The 15,126-nt window shown below is 48.1% G+C and overlaps 1 protein-coding gene across 1 annotated transcript in view; it reads left to right on the top strand.

Annotated features, from left to right (window-relative positions):
- LOC132590848 (uncharacterized protein K02A2.6-like) overlaps positions 1-14,595 on the top strand; it is a 68,553-nt gene extending 53,958 nt beyond the window's left edge. The window contains exon 6 of the mRNA XM_060263780.1: positions 14,386-14,595. Within this exon, the coding sequence (XP_060119763.1) occupies positions 14,386-14,595 (210 nt within the window). The remainder of the gene's footprint in view (positions 1-14,385) is intronic.
- Positions 14,596-15,126: the final 531 nt, after the last annotated feature.

The following is a 15,126-nucleotide window of genomic DNA, read 5'->3' on the forward strand; positions in this document are numbered from 1 at the left end:
ATGAAAATGAAATTAACTTGACACAAAGGTTAGTAAATACAGCTCCTATAAGAACATAAGAGAAGCCATGTTGGATCAGGCCAATGGCCCATCCAGTCCAACACTCTGTGTCACACAGTGGCAAAAATTTATATATATATATATATATATATATATATATATATATATATATATATATATATATATATATATATATATATATATATATATATATATATATATATAATACATACATACATACACTCTGTGGCTAATAGCCACTGATGGACCTCTGCTCCATATTTTTATCTAAACTCCTCTTGAAGGTGGCTATCCTTGTGGCTGCCACCACCTCCTGTGGCAGTGAATTCCACATGTTAATCACCCTTTGGGTGAAGAAGTACTTCCTTTTATCCGTTTTAACCTGACTGCTCAGCAATTTCATCGAATGCCCATGAGTTCTTGTATTGTGAAAAAGGGAGAAAAGGACTTCTTTCTCTGCTTCCTCCATCCCATGCATTATCTTGTAAACCTCTATAAGAACCATGGAACTATGGGGGAACCCTGCGCCACCCTCTTTGATTCCACTCCTCCTTCGAGTGGCTTCCTTGGCTCTTGTGCTCTTTCCCTGCTCTTGGTCTCTGGGTGATCTCTATGGTGGTGGAGGAGAAAAGTTTGCATGCCTGCCTATTTTCCCCTCCTTCATAATGCCCTGCCTATGGCTCAGTGCTCAGAGGCTGACTGAGGTCCTGATGCTAAGCAAGCTGCAGCTGGCTCCCAAGCCATGGTTTGGTCACCCCCGGGCTGCAGTTTGGACCCAGCCAGCTGTTCCATGAGCAAAGTATGAGTGGAGTGGAGTATTGGCTACATCAGGGGGTGTGGTCTAATATGTAAAGGAGTTCCTGCTACAAAAAAGCCCTGGTTGGAGGTATGTTGTATCTAGGGCTCTTTGATATCTAGATGATACAGATCAGTTCCCCTAGAGAATATGGCTGCTTTGGAGGGTGGACTCCATGGCGTTGTACCTTGCTGAGGTCTCCCTCTTCCCAAACTCTGCCCCCAAACTCTGCCCTCTAACTCTCCGGGAATGTCCCAACCCAGAGTTGGTGACCCTAGCTGGATCACCCACAATGTCCCACTGTTGCATTCCAATTCTTCCTTCAAAACATTAAAAATGACGCCATCCATTTTCATATTTAGAATGATGGACAAGATTAGCATTTCAGCGGTTTAATATTTTACGGAGTGATCCCTCTACGGGGACTTTCCATTTCTGTTTTCTTCACAATGCCTGTCAACTGCTATATCATCTAACAACTCTTCTCTACCCTGGAGATATTTCCCAATTTTCTGTCTAAGAACGGAGCATTTCAAATGCTCCTTTGTTCCCGAGATGATTTCTCCTTCAGCGTACGGGGTCACAATGTGATTGGTTCTCAGTTTATCTGCCGGCTGTTCCTAAATTCACATTCAAATCCACACCCAATGCCACAACATTCCCATTTATGTCTCACTTGTTTTATTGGCCTTTCACTGCTGTATTGATTCAGAGACGGTGTGATACCATTATTTGGTCTCCAGAAATAGGGGAAACAAAGTAAACTAGGTGAAAAGGTGCCACCGTATTTGGCTGACCTGTGCCCAAACCAAAATCTGTTTCTCACTACCATTAAAATGAAGAACAGTTAAGTTCTTAAGTTAAGGAAATCTTAATATTGCACAAGATTTTTGATGTTGTGTGCCACTGTTAGCATAAATACGGAAAAAGCTTGTCTGGTATGTATATATATTTGACAGATCATCCTAAGCATGTTATTATATTCTGATCACAGAAGCCAATTTTTGGTGGATCACACCAAGGTCTGGTAAGCCAAAGAATCCCCGGGCCAAAGGAGGCCCGTCTGAAGTCAACTAGGGACAGGGCTTTTTCTATCACAGCCCCTTGCTGGTGGAACCAGCTGCCGGAAAAGGTGAGGGCCCTGCGGAACCTTGGGCAATTCCGCAGGGCCTGTAAGACAGTCCTCTTCCGGTTGGCATACAACTGACTGGCATCTGAATACTTCTAAGGAAGACTATGGGATAGCACATCGATGAACTGTTGTTTATTTTTATTGTGTAAATTATTAATGTATTTTAATTCTTAATTTTATTGTTAGAATTTTTGTGTTGTGAGCCGCCCTGAGCCCGCTTCGGTGGGGTAGGGTGGGATAAATATTGTTTGGGGATCGGGCAGTCACTTCCTGCCCAGGTTAGGGGGACTTCTGCTAATACTCCTCTCCTTCCTGGCTGGCCCTCCAGAGAAAGTAGTTGGCTACTTTGTGAGACAGGATGCTGGACCTGTCTCATACAGTAGCCAACTACTTTCTCTGGAGGGCCAACAACAAGGACAGAGGTTGAGACCTTCATAAGAACATCGGAAGAGCCCTGCTGGATCAGAACAGGGGTCCATCTAGTCCAGCATCCTTTCTCACACAGTGGCCAACCAGTTCCTCTGGAGGGCCAAAAACAGGGCAGAGAGGCCAAGACCTTCATAATAACATCAGAAGAGCCCTGCTGGATCAGACCAGTTGTCCACCTAGTCCAGCATTCTCTCTCACAGTGGCCAACCAGTTCCTCTGGAGGGCCAACAACTGGGCATAGAGGTTGAGACCTTTGTAAGAAAATCAGAAGAGCCCTGCTGGATCAGAACAGGGGTCCATCTAGTTCAGCATCCTGTCTCACACAGTGGCCAAATAGTTCCTCTGGAATGCCAACAACAGGGTTTGTAAGAACATCAGAGAGCCCTGCTGGATCAGAATAGGGGTCCATCTAGTTCAGCATCCTGTCTCACACAGTGGTCAACCAGTTCCTCTGGAGTGCCAACATCAGGGTTTGTAAGAACATCAGAGAGCCCTGCTGGATCAGACCAGTGGTCCATTTAGTTCAGCATCCTGTCTCACACAGTGGCCACTCAGTTCCTCTTGAGGGCCCACAACAGGGCAGAGAGGGCCCACAACAGAGGCCTTCAGAAGAACATCAGAGAACCCTGCTGGATCAGACCAGTGGTCCATCCAGTCCAGCATCCTGTCTCACACAGTGGTCAACCACTTGCTCTGGACAGCCAACTACAGGTCAGAGAGGCTGAGTACTTCCCCTGGGGTTGCCTCCCGGCTCTGGGATTCAGAGATTTATAAGAATAAGAAAGTGTTTGGATTAGAAGCCGACAGCTGTGTCTATGCAACCTGCAATGACAAAGTAATGCAGTGGTGGATCTCTTACTAAATATACCACAATGCTGTCCAAACTCTGCATCAGCGTGGCCTGTTATTATTGGGTTGGAATTTTGGCCACTGGAGGAAAGGCCTTCTCATTCTCCTGTCACAGTTAATCTCTTTTTGAAAATGTATCAAGTTCCAATTCACTATTACCTTTTAATTTCCCTCCCTTCATTTCTTATTTAACTCCTAACTATATTATTCAGCACAGTAAAGCATGGGGGGAAAACATGGAAGCCTTACAGGAGTCTGAATCCACATTTCTGATCTGAACGGACTTGAACTGCGATGATTGGACCGGGTGACTCTGTCTTCCAACATCACTTGGATCTAGAACCAGATCCTCTGTGTGTGTGTGTGCAAAGTCCCATCAGTCAGTCAGTCACAGTCACATTTTATTTGTATCCCGCCCTCCCCGACCAAGCGGCTCAGGGCGGCTAACAGCAAAAAACTCAATATATACGGTATACAATAAATAGCATTTAAATGCAATTAATTAAAATCCATAAAATTCTAAAAACATTAGTACATTTAGTGCTATTCCGCTGGCAAGTTTACTTGGCGGTTTAGTAGTTTCAGCTGGTGAAGGCCGTTCGGAACAAGATGGTTTTGCAGGCCCTGCAGAACTGTTCAAAGTCCCGCAGGGCTCGCATTTCCTCTGGGAGCTGATTCCACAGCTGTGGGGCCATAACTGAGAAAGCCCGAGTACGGGTACTCTGGAGTCTTACCTCCTTTGGCCTGGGGATAGTCAGCAGGTTCTTCCCTGCTGACCTCAGTGCTCTCTGGGGTTCATATGGGGACAGGCGGTCCCTAAGGTAGGCAGGTCCTCGGCCATCAAGTTACTGTCAGCTTGTGTTCCTTGAAGTATATTCTATGGTTTGAAATGTTTGTTTACTATTAACCAATTCTATAAATCTTTGCTTTACTAACACTAGTGCCATGTTAGAATGTGAAGGGGGGAACAAGGAGGGGTGAACAAGGAGGTGCCAAAGGCCAGCAAGGTCTTTGAAGTGCAAAACATTCGGCTGTTTCTCAGGCGCTTGCTAGAGGCGAGCAAGGCCACAGCAGGGGAGGAGAGACAGTCTGCACATGGAGAAGACAAGAGGGATGTGAACTGGTTACTATCATCGGACGGGCCCAAGTTTTATTGTGGGAAATGATTTAAACCCCCTGTGCTTTGATGTATGTCCATAAATGCCAATGCCTCTGCCTATTTCGTTATCAGTATTAATGAACCTGCGTAGAGAGTAATGTTGTCGTAATCAATAAAATAGAAACTTAGTTTTTACACAAAGACAAGTCTGTTCCTTCTTGAAACTTCAATGCCCCTTTCGCTGACAGTTACAGCCAACTTGATGTACTCCGCTCTCTGAGCCCCCAGTGGGGGAATGGGTGGAAAATAAACAAATAACAATAATAACAACAACAACTTATGCTGATCCCGCCAAGGGGCTTTCCTCTGCAGAGCCTTCCTTGGTGGCTGATTTAATGGCAACTCCAGCAAGGGGCTTTCAAGGAAGCAGAGGTGATCGGCCATGGCTTTATTCTGCAGAATTTTTTTTTTCCTGGAAGTCTCCCTTCCAAGTACTGAGCCTGATTAACTTCTGAGATCTGATGAGACTGGGCTATGGCACGCTACCTTCCCTCCCAAACAGACCCAGCAGAGATGAGTTAAGCCAGTCAAGAACGTGACCTTCACAGCACAATCCTAAACAGAGTTCACCCTTCTAAGTTCATCGAAGTCAAGGATGCAGAGAAGAAGATTAGGATATCGGATTTATATCCTGCCCTACACTCTGAATCTCAGAGTCTCAGAGAGGTCACAATCTCCTTTATCTTCCCCCCCCCCCCACCACAGACACTCTGTGAGGTGAGTGGGGCTGAGAGAGCTCTCCAGAAGCTGCCCTTTCAAGGAGAACTCTGCAAAAGCTATGGCTGACCCAAGGCCATTCCAGCAACTACAAGCGGAGGAGTGGGGAATCAAACCCGGTTCCCCCAGGTAAGAGTCCTCCCACTTAACCACCACACCAAACTGGCTCTCTCCAAGAAGCAGAGGTAGTTTGCCATTGCCTGCCTCTACAGAGTCTTCCTTGGTGGTCTCCCATCCAAGTACTGAATTAAAAGTGGCCCCAAGGATGTGAATGTGACATGGATGAGGTTAAAAAGAGGTAGCTCTGTTTCGGACCACTCTCTTATCAACCTCCCTCTCACCAGTTCAGAAAGGGAAAGAACTGAGAAAGAATCTTCTAACTAGCTGGCCAGCAGGGTCCTAAAAATCTGCGCAGCCAATCAAATCTTCAGTGGCTGCCCCAACCTAGATAGCCCAGGAAAGCCTGATCTCATGAGATCTTGAAAGCGAAACAGGGCCAACCCTGGCAAGTGGGAGCAGGGGGAATCGTGTAGAAAAAGAGGTGCTGGAGCTCATTAGCATATGCCACACACACCCTGACATCACTGGAAGATGTACTAAATTATATCAGCTCTTATCTTATCTATCCGGGCTGTTGTGCCCTGTCGCCTCCCTGCCCCACGGCAACTCGGACTCTGCCGGCCCCTACCCCCGCAGACGAAGACAGGAGTGGCCCCAGCACAGCCTGACGCCCAACAACTCCTCCCACCATGCCTTGGAGCCCACCTACCTGTGCACCTGGCACTGGGCATGCTGGGGCCTCAGTGGGGAAGCAAGCTGGCCGGTGCCGGAAGGCCCAGAGGGGAACGGGCTGCACGCTGACGCCTCAGCCCATCTAAGGGGTGCGGCCAATGCCATCTAAGGCTGACCAGAGGGCCCAGGTAGAGGAAGCGACGACATCGAGTGGCATTGAGGAGGCCGCCAAGAAGATCGCTACCGGCGTGGCAGGCACCCCGCCCCACAGAACGTCCTCTGAGGGTGGGGCAAGCAACAGTGCTGGGGAGCAGGGGTGGGAAAGAGGGCTGCGACGGAAAGCTATGGGTTAATAAGAAACTGAAGACGCACAGGGCCTGCGTCAGGTGACCTGACAGAAACTGAGGGAGTCAGCTCGTGCCTGACAGAGGCTGAGACGGCAGCTGATTCTTTGACGGAGCTTGAGACAGTGGCGGGAAAGTCTTCCAGAGAGGACAAGCCGACTGCCAGCTTGACAAAAACAGCCAAGAGGGCTGTGAGTGGGATAAGTGTGAGTCAGTCAAGACCTGTACGGTCACAGACCCCTATATACTTCTCTGAAGGACTAGTGAAGAGGTTGAGGGAGCAGATGTGGGTCTAAAGAAACCAGAAGGGCTAGGAGGAGAGGCTCCAGTCGATGGGTGAGACTCGGCACATCATTCCAAGAGGCCAGACCTTTGCTAGAGGTGGAGAGTGTAATATATAGAAACTGTGAACTAAAAATCTGAGAGACCTAAGCAAGAAAAAATTATTGTAAAGCCTGAAACAACTGAGCAATGTGTTAGCCTGTGTAAATATCTCCCATATCCCCAGTTAAGACTTTATGTTATGTTAACAAATATCTGTGGTTTATGTTAAAGTTCTCTTGAGCCTATATTTTTGGGGAAAACTAACAAAGCTGCTGTGGTCCCCTACGAAGTGAATTATATTTTCCTCAGATAACAAAGTAAAATACCCCGAAGAGACTGAGTTAAAGAGATCCAGTGAGACCGTAAGGCGGGCGCTGTTATAAGGGCACAGCGGGGAAGCGACCGATGGCTGGGGGAAAACGGGTGATGGGCTCACTTGAGGCTCACATTCTGTCAAGCTTTTTCTGCCTTGTTTGACTAGGAGGTTGTGATGACCACATTTCAAGAACAATCTTCCCCTATGGATAGATCCAGGTGAGCAGCCCTGTTGGTCTGAAGCAATAGAACAATGTAGGAGTCCAGTGGCACCGTTAAGGCTAACAAAGTTTTATTCAGAATGCGAGCTTTCGTGCGCATGTGTATTTCATCAGATGATAGAATGGAAGAAGAAGATGAAGAAGATATTGGATTTATATCCCACCCTCCACTCCGAAGAGTCTCAGAGTGGCTCACAATCTCCTTTACCTTCTTCCCCCACAACAGACACCCTGTGAGGTGGGTGGGGCTGAGAGGGCTCTCACAGCAGCTGCCCTTTCAAGGACAACCTCTGCCAGAGCTATGGCTGACCCAAGGCCATGCCAGCAGGTGCAAGTGGAGGAGTGGGGAATCAAACCCGGTCCTCCCAGATAAGAGTCCGCACACTTAACCACTACACCAAAATGGGGTACAGTGAACCGAGCTACATATGGCTGGTGGGTCGTGGTTAAGAATGCAAAGTAGTACAATTTTGCCACTGGATTCTTTGTCCCACTTTGCATTCTTAAACCGCTGCCCACCAGCTCTATGTAGCTCTGCTCACTGTACCCCCCATTCCATTGTCTGGTGTCGTATCCATGCATATGAAAGCTTGCCTTCTGAATAAAACTTTGTCGATCTTCAAGGCGCGATTGGACTCCTACTTTGTTCTAACCTTCCCATATTTCAGTCCCTTCTTGCCTTTATAGCCACTTTTTCCTTCTGCGTGAACAGAGTCGCTGAATAAAAACGAAGCCTCACAACTTCGACCAACGCCACGCGAAGCTGACACCAGCAAGACACGGGCCGTGGCTCATTTCCCAGATGGCTTTGCTCATTCTGTCTCATGGTTTACATGTCAGGGGAAGATGGGAAGTGACACAAATCTTTGTCAGAAACGCACTGGTCAGGAAGAAAACGCTGAGCAGTCTTTGCACGTGGAGAGGACACTGCTGGGTTCTTTCCTTCTTTAAAGATAGGACGCATCTCAAGGACATACGATAGCTAGGATGAAGAGTCTTTGGAAGATGTGGCTAGTGCAGGGGTCCTCAAACTTTTTAAATAGGGGGCCAGTTCACTGTCCCTCAGGCTGTTGGAGGGCCGGACTGCCGTTACTGTACAAGGCCGCGGGCCGTCAGTTCTCCGTCTTCTGCATCTCTCTCCCTTCCCCACACCACACACCCCGGCCTGGGAACTCACCTCACCTCGGTATCACCTCACACTCTGTCTCCGCCGCCTCAGCCCAGTGCCGGAAGTGTGCGTCGCTAACGCGAGTTTAGGTTGAACGTCACTTCCGGTCTGATTTTGCCATAACCCGGAGGGCCGCATAAACGTCCTCAGCGGGCCGCATCTGGCCCGCGGGCCGTAGTTTGAGGACCCCTGGACTAGTGCAAAATGCTGAGCCTAGACTGTTGGTCAGGGCCAGAAAACAAGAAAACATGACCCAGATACTACACATTGACTGTTGTTTTCCACCCAAGCCCAATTCAAGGCGCTGTTTTTATTCCTATGAAGCGCTCCAATGTAGCTCACAGCCTGGGAGCTGAATCAGGCCCCCGAGCGACTGGCTGTCATCTGCTTCCTTCTGCCTCTCTCTTGCTTCCTTCTGCATCACAGCTTGCTCAGTTTGAGCCACTTTGGTGTCGTGGTTAAGTGCGTGGACTCTTATCTGGGAGAACCGGGTTTGATTCCCCACTCCTCCACTTGCAGCTGCTGGAATGGCCTTGGGTCAGCCGTAGCTCTCGTAGGAGTTGTCCTTGAAAGGACAGTTTCTGTCAGAGCCCTCTCAGCACCACCCACCTCACAGTGTGTCTGTTGTGAGGGAAGGAGATATAGGAGATTGTAAGCCGCACTGAGACTCTGATTCAGAGAGAAAGGTGGGGTATAAATCTGCGGTCTTCTTCTTCAATCGCACAGGAGCTACAGAGCGAAGCCTCTATTTTCTCCATTGGCTGAGGCTCCTCCCATAGGGAGGAAGGGGTGAGAAATAGCTTGCTTTGCCAGGCTGTCTCAATCACACAGCGGAGCTACTGAGTCAAGCCTCTTTTCCTTCTACTGACTGAGGCTCTTCCTGGTCCCCGGGGGAAGGAAGGAAAGAGCCACAACTTTCTTTGCCCAGTTCCCTGAAACTCACGGGAGAGATACAAAGAAAGCACCTTTAAGTCCAACAAGTGCTACTGTTTTAAGCATGTTTTATTTTAAGCTTTTTAAAAATCTTTCTGTTTGTTTGTGTCCTTTATAACGTTTATATCTCTGCTACCTGGCATTACATTTTATGACACACACGGCCCGGCCCGACAAGGTCTCAATTATGTCTGATCCAGCCCTCACAACAAATGAGTTCGACACCCCTGCCCTACATGGGACTGGAGAATCTGAAGGAGCATCTTCGCCCACATGTTCCTGCCCGAGAACCAAGATCACAGTGAGGGGCCCTTCTGATTCCCTCACCAATCAAAAAAGCTCACCTGGTGGGCAGACTAGAACATAAGAACATAAGAGAAGCCATGTTGGATCAGGCCAGTGGCCCATCCAGTCCAACACTCTGTGTCACATAAGAACATAAGAGAAGCCCTGTTGAATCAGGCCAAAGGCCCATCCAGTCCAACACTCTGTGTCACATAAGAACATACGAGAAGCCATGTTGAATCAGGCCAATGGCCCATCCAGTCCAACACTCTGTGTCACATAAGAACATAAGAGAAGCCATGTTGGATCAGGCCAGTGGCCCATCCAGTCCAACACTCTGTGTCACATAAGAACATAAGAGAAGCCCTGTTGAATCAGGCCAAAGGCCCATCCAGTCCAACACTCTGTGTCACATAAGAACATACGAGAAGCCATGTTGAATCAGGCAATGGCCCATCCAGTCCAACACTCTGTGTCACATAAGAACATAAGAGAAGCCATGTTGGATCAGGCCAATGGCCCATCCAGTCCAACACTCTGTGTCACATAAGAACATACGAGAAGCCATGTTGGATCAGGCCAGTGGCCCATCCTGTCCAACACTCTGTGTCACATAAGAACATAAGAGAAGCCATGTTGGATCAGGCCAATGGCCCATCCAGTCCAACACTCTGTGTCATAAGAACATAAGAGAAGCCATGTTGGATCAGGCCAATGGCCCATCCAGTCCAACACTCTGTGTCACATAAGAACATATGAGAAGCCATGTTGGATCAGGCCAGTGGCCCATCCAGTCCAACACTCTGTGTCACATAAGAACATAAGAGAAGCCATGTTGGATCAGGCCAATGGCCCATCCAGTCCAACACTCTGTGTCATAAGAACATAAGAGAAGCCATGTTGGATCAGGCCAATGGCCCATCCAGTCCAACACTCTGTGTCACATAAGAACATATGAGAAGCCATGTTGGATCAGGCCAATGGCCCATCCAGTCTAACGCTCTGTGTCAAACAGTGGCCAATGCTATAATCTCTTTTTTGAGAGGGACTTTTTAGTGGCAGCCCCACGATTATGGAAGACCCTCCCCCAGAAGGTGCACAAGGTCCCCTCACTTTTGAGTTTCAGGAGGCAACTGAAAATTATTTTATTTAAAACTGCATTTCACTAATTTTTGTTTTTCTTTATTGGCCGTCCTAATTGGAGATTATACATTGCGGACTTTTAGGGGGGTTTAAACAAAATTATTTACTTTGCAAGTTTCCTGGACTTCCGCAACGCTAATAAATGTTTTAAATAAGCAAAGAAATAAATCCAGGGAAATGAAACGTTCAACTCACGAAGCTAGCCTTTCATCACGATTCACCACAAATGTAAAACGAGATGGTTAAAAAGGTCTGTTTGACTAATTGTCTATTCGATTCAATCGCCGCATTGAGGTTTCAGTGGGGTTATCTGTCGGGGATATTTATTAGTTAATATTGCAGAGCTGGCCCAGTCAAAGGAGCGTGGGGTATTGCATGCAGTAAATAAACTCCAAGCAAGTGTATTGCAAAAAGGTAAAACTTCTATTTATTGAGGTAGATCCGACGTTGCAGTCAAACAGAGAGAGAGAGAAGTCTTCTCTGAGGAATACTGTTCTCCATCACAAATGGCCATGGAGTTAGATTAGGGTTGCCATACGTCCCAAAGGAAATGGGAGTCCTCCGTCAATAGGCCCTCCCTTCCCCAGCTGCCAAACAGCTAAACCGCGGGGGAACATACTTGTAGAAAGAAGAAGGCCTACGCCATGTTGCTGGTGGCGCACAGGAAGTGATGTCATCTCATCAGTGAAGGTCTCATACCTGGGCAAAAACTGGAGATCTTTCAGTATTATTCCTGATGACAGAGATCAGAGTAGGATTGCCAAGTCTGGGGACTTTGGGGGTGGAGCCAGGAAACTTTCACATTCCCTAACATAAATGAGTAAAAAACACAGCAGTGCAGTTCCCCTGAATATAGTCTTCATTTCCTCATCCCCAGCCAGCTGCAAATTCCTCTCTCTCTCTCTCTCTCTCTCTCTCTCTCTCTCTCACACACACACACACACACACACACAGAACAAAAAAACCCACCCAGTTTGCAATTGCACAATTGTGTGGTCTCACTAGTGCAATTTACTCATAAGTTGCTGAAGTTCCAAGTTCTAAAGAATAACAGAAGGAAATCAAAGGTTCTAGTTTACCCTTTCCTGTGCAAATGGCTTCTGAGAGGATTATAAAACCAATGGAGGTTCTGGTCTCCTTCTGTTCCTTTCTCTTCCAACAGGCAGGTTGTTCTGCAGGCTCGCCCCGCCCCCATTCAGCCTGCCTCTAAGATTTAAAGGCATGGAGCACCTTTCTAGAAAAAAGCTGTTCCAAGTGCCCTGATAAGCCTTCTGAGGCTTAAAGGCTCATGGATGCTGTTGGGGCGGGGCTTCCCTCTGCTGGCCAGCTGACTGGGGGCAGGAAGGACCCTGCAAAAGCAGATAACTCCCACTGGGAGCTGGAGATTGGCAAGCCTAGATCAGAGGATGCAACTTCAGCTGCAGGAGAGGTCAGGCTATGCTTCTTAATTGCCTCAGTGAGGGGCCAGGAAAGGCAGTCCAAGCCCTGCCAGCTGAAAAACGTGATGGTATTATGGTTCCCAATCTCCAGTAGGTGGCTGGAGATATCCCCGAATTAGCACACTAATTCAATCCACTTTCAGTGCACTTTGCAGCTGAATTCTGCTGCGTGAAATGGCAAAATACACTTGTAAACGGTCGCTGAAGCGGATTGAAAAATGAGTTATGAAGAAGAAGGAGAAGAAGACAGCACTTTTATAGCCTGCCCTTCTCTATGAATCAGAGACTCAGAGCAGCATACAGTCTCCTATATCTCCTTCCCCCACAACAGACACTGAGAGAGCTCTCCAGAAGCTGCCCTTTCAAAGACAATTCCTATGAGAGCTATGGCTAACCCAAGGCCATTCCAACAACTGCAAGTGGAGGAGTGGGGAATCAAACCCTGTTCTCCCAGATAAGAGAGCTATGGCTGACCCAAGGCCATTCCAGCAGGTGCAAGTGGAGGAGTGGGGAATGCAACCTGGTTCTCCCAGATAGAGAGCTATGGCTGACCAAGGCCATTCCAACAGCTGTAAGTGAAGGAGTGGGGAATCAAACCCGGTTCTCCCAGATAAGAGAGGTATGGCTGACCCAAGGCCATTTCAGCAGGTGCAAGTGGAGGAGTGGGGAATCCAACCTGGTTATCCCAGATAAGAGAGCTATGGCTGACCCAAGGGCATTCCAGCAGCTGCAAGTGGAGGAGTGGGGAATGAAACCCAGTTCTCCCAGATAAGAGAGCTATGGCTGACCCAAGGCCATTCCAACAGCTGCAAGTGGAGGAGTGGGGAATCAAACCCGGTTCTCCTAGATAAGAGAGCTATGGCTGACCCAAGGCCATTCCAGCAGGTGCAAGTGGAGGAGTGGGGAATCCAACCTGGTTCTCCAGATAAGAGAGCTATGGCTGACCCAAGGCCATTCCAGCAGCTGCAAGTGGAGGAGTGGGGAATCAAACTCGGTTCTCCCAGATAAGAGAGTTATGACTGACCCAAAGCCATTCCAGCAGCTGCAAGTGGAGGAGTGGGGAATCAAACCCTGTTCTCCCAGATAAGAGAGCTATGGCTGACCCAAGGCCATTCCAGCAGCTGCAAGTGGAGGAGTGGGGAATCAAACCCTGTTCTCCCAGATAAGAGCTATGGCTGACCCAAGGCCATTCCAGCAGCTGCAAGTGGAGGAGTGGGGAATCCAACCCGGTTCTCCCAGATAAGAGAGCTCTGGCTGACCCAAGGCCATTTCAGCAGCTGCAAGTGGAGGAGTGGGGAATCAAACCCGGTTCTCCCAGATAAGAGAGCTCTGGCTGACCCAAGGCCATTCCAGCAGGTGCAAGTGAGGAGTGGGGAATCAAACCCTGTTCTCCCAGATAAGAGAGCTATGGCTGACCCAAGGCCATTCAGCAGCTGCAAGTGGAGGAGTGGGGAATCAAACCTGGTTCTCCCAGATAAGAGAGTTATGACTGACCCAAGGCCATTCCAGCAGCTGCAAGTGGAGGAGTGGGGAATCAAACCTGGTTCTCCCAGATAAGAGAGCTATGGCTGACCCAAGGCCATTCCAGCAGCTGCAAGTGGAGGAGTGGGGAATCCAACCTGGTTCTCCCAGAGAAGAGAGCTATGGCTGACCCAAAGCCATTCCAGCAGCTGCAAGTGGAGGAGTGGGGAATCAAACCCGGTTCTCCCAGATAAGAGTCTGCACACTTAACCCCTATATCAAACCAGCATATCTTCAAGTGCTGCTAGTCTCCAAGTTTTAGACAGCAGTTCCCCTAATGAAAATGTGTGCTTTAGAGGGTAGAGTCTATGACATTATATCTCACTAAGGTCCCTGCCTTCCCCAAACCCCGCCCTCTCTGGACTCTACCCCTGAAATCTCCAGGTATTTCCCAACCCAGAGTTGCCAGCCCTAAATGGTAGCCTGTACCAGCGCATACCAGCACAAAATAAAATCCCTGTCTATAGCGCATCACACACACAATAAATGACACACAATAAACTAGTTGAAACATAAAGGCGGAAGAATCCGTTAGACACTCCATGCTTAATGATGTGTTTAATGATTATTTCTGCGCTACATTTATTGTTGTTACACGCCTTTGAAAAGTGGGGCATAGGGCTATCCTGCATAAGTGAAGTAGGCTAAACAGATTGGTCTTTCGTACCCTATACCCATTTGCGGAGGCTCGCCAACCTCCAGCTGGGGACTGGAGATATCCTGGAATTATAACTATTCTCCAGGTTGCATACATCGCTTATTTATTTATTGTGTATGTTGGCAGAGCTTGGGAAATTATCCAATTCAAGCTTTGGGCGTTTGTTTTCAATGATATTTTTTTTTCTTATCGCCACAAGAATTTACAGAAAGTCGATAACCGACGGCGGGCCCCTGAAGCAACGGAAAGGCCTTCGGACCGCAAACACGAACACGCGGCAGAGAGAGAAACAACAAGAGGTCGGTTGAACGGCAAGAGAAAACGTTGCATAAACGCAAAGCACTGGCTGTATCTGAAGAGACCCGAGCGGTGGCTCACGAAAGCTCGCACCCTGCCACGGATGTCGTGAGTCCTGAAGGTGCTACTCTCCAAAGAAGGGAGCAGTGACTCTATTTATTTATTTAGGTATATTTCTATTCTGCCCATTTCCTGTAAGGTCTCAGGGCAGAGTACGACATACAATAAAGCAATAAAATACAAATGGAAAGCTTACACCCTATTAGGAATTCTGGGAGTCTTAACGGTGCTGCTATCTAGAGTTGCCAGTCCCCAGGTGGGGGCAGGGGATCCCCGGTTTGGAGGCCCTCCCCCCGCTTCAGGGTCGTCAGAAAGCGGGGGAGGGGAGGGAAATGTCTGCTGGGAACTCTATTATTCCCTAGGGAGATTTATTCCCATAGAAAATCATGGAGAATTGATCCGCGGGTATCTGGGGCTCTGGGGGGTTGCTGTTTTTTGAGGTAGAGGCACCAAATTTTCAGTACAGCATCTAGTACTTCTCCCAAAATATCCCCCAAGTTTCAAAACGATTGGACCAGGGGGTCCAATTCTATGAGCCCCAAAAGAGGGTGACCCTATCCTTCATTATTTCCTATGGAAGGAA

Source organism: Heteronotia binoei, unplaced genomic scaffold, assembly GCF_032191835.1.
Source record: "Heteronotia binoei isolate CCM8104 ecotype False Entrance Well unplaced genomic scaffold, APGP_CSIRO_Hbin_v1 ptg000861l, whole genome shotgun sequence".
In the NCBI taxonomy this organism is placed as follows: domain Eukaryota; kingdom Metazoa; phylum Chordata; class Lepidosauria; order Squamata; family Gekkonidae; genus Heteronotia; species Heteronotia binoei.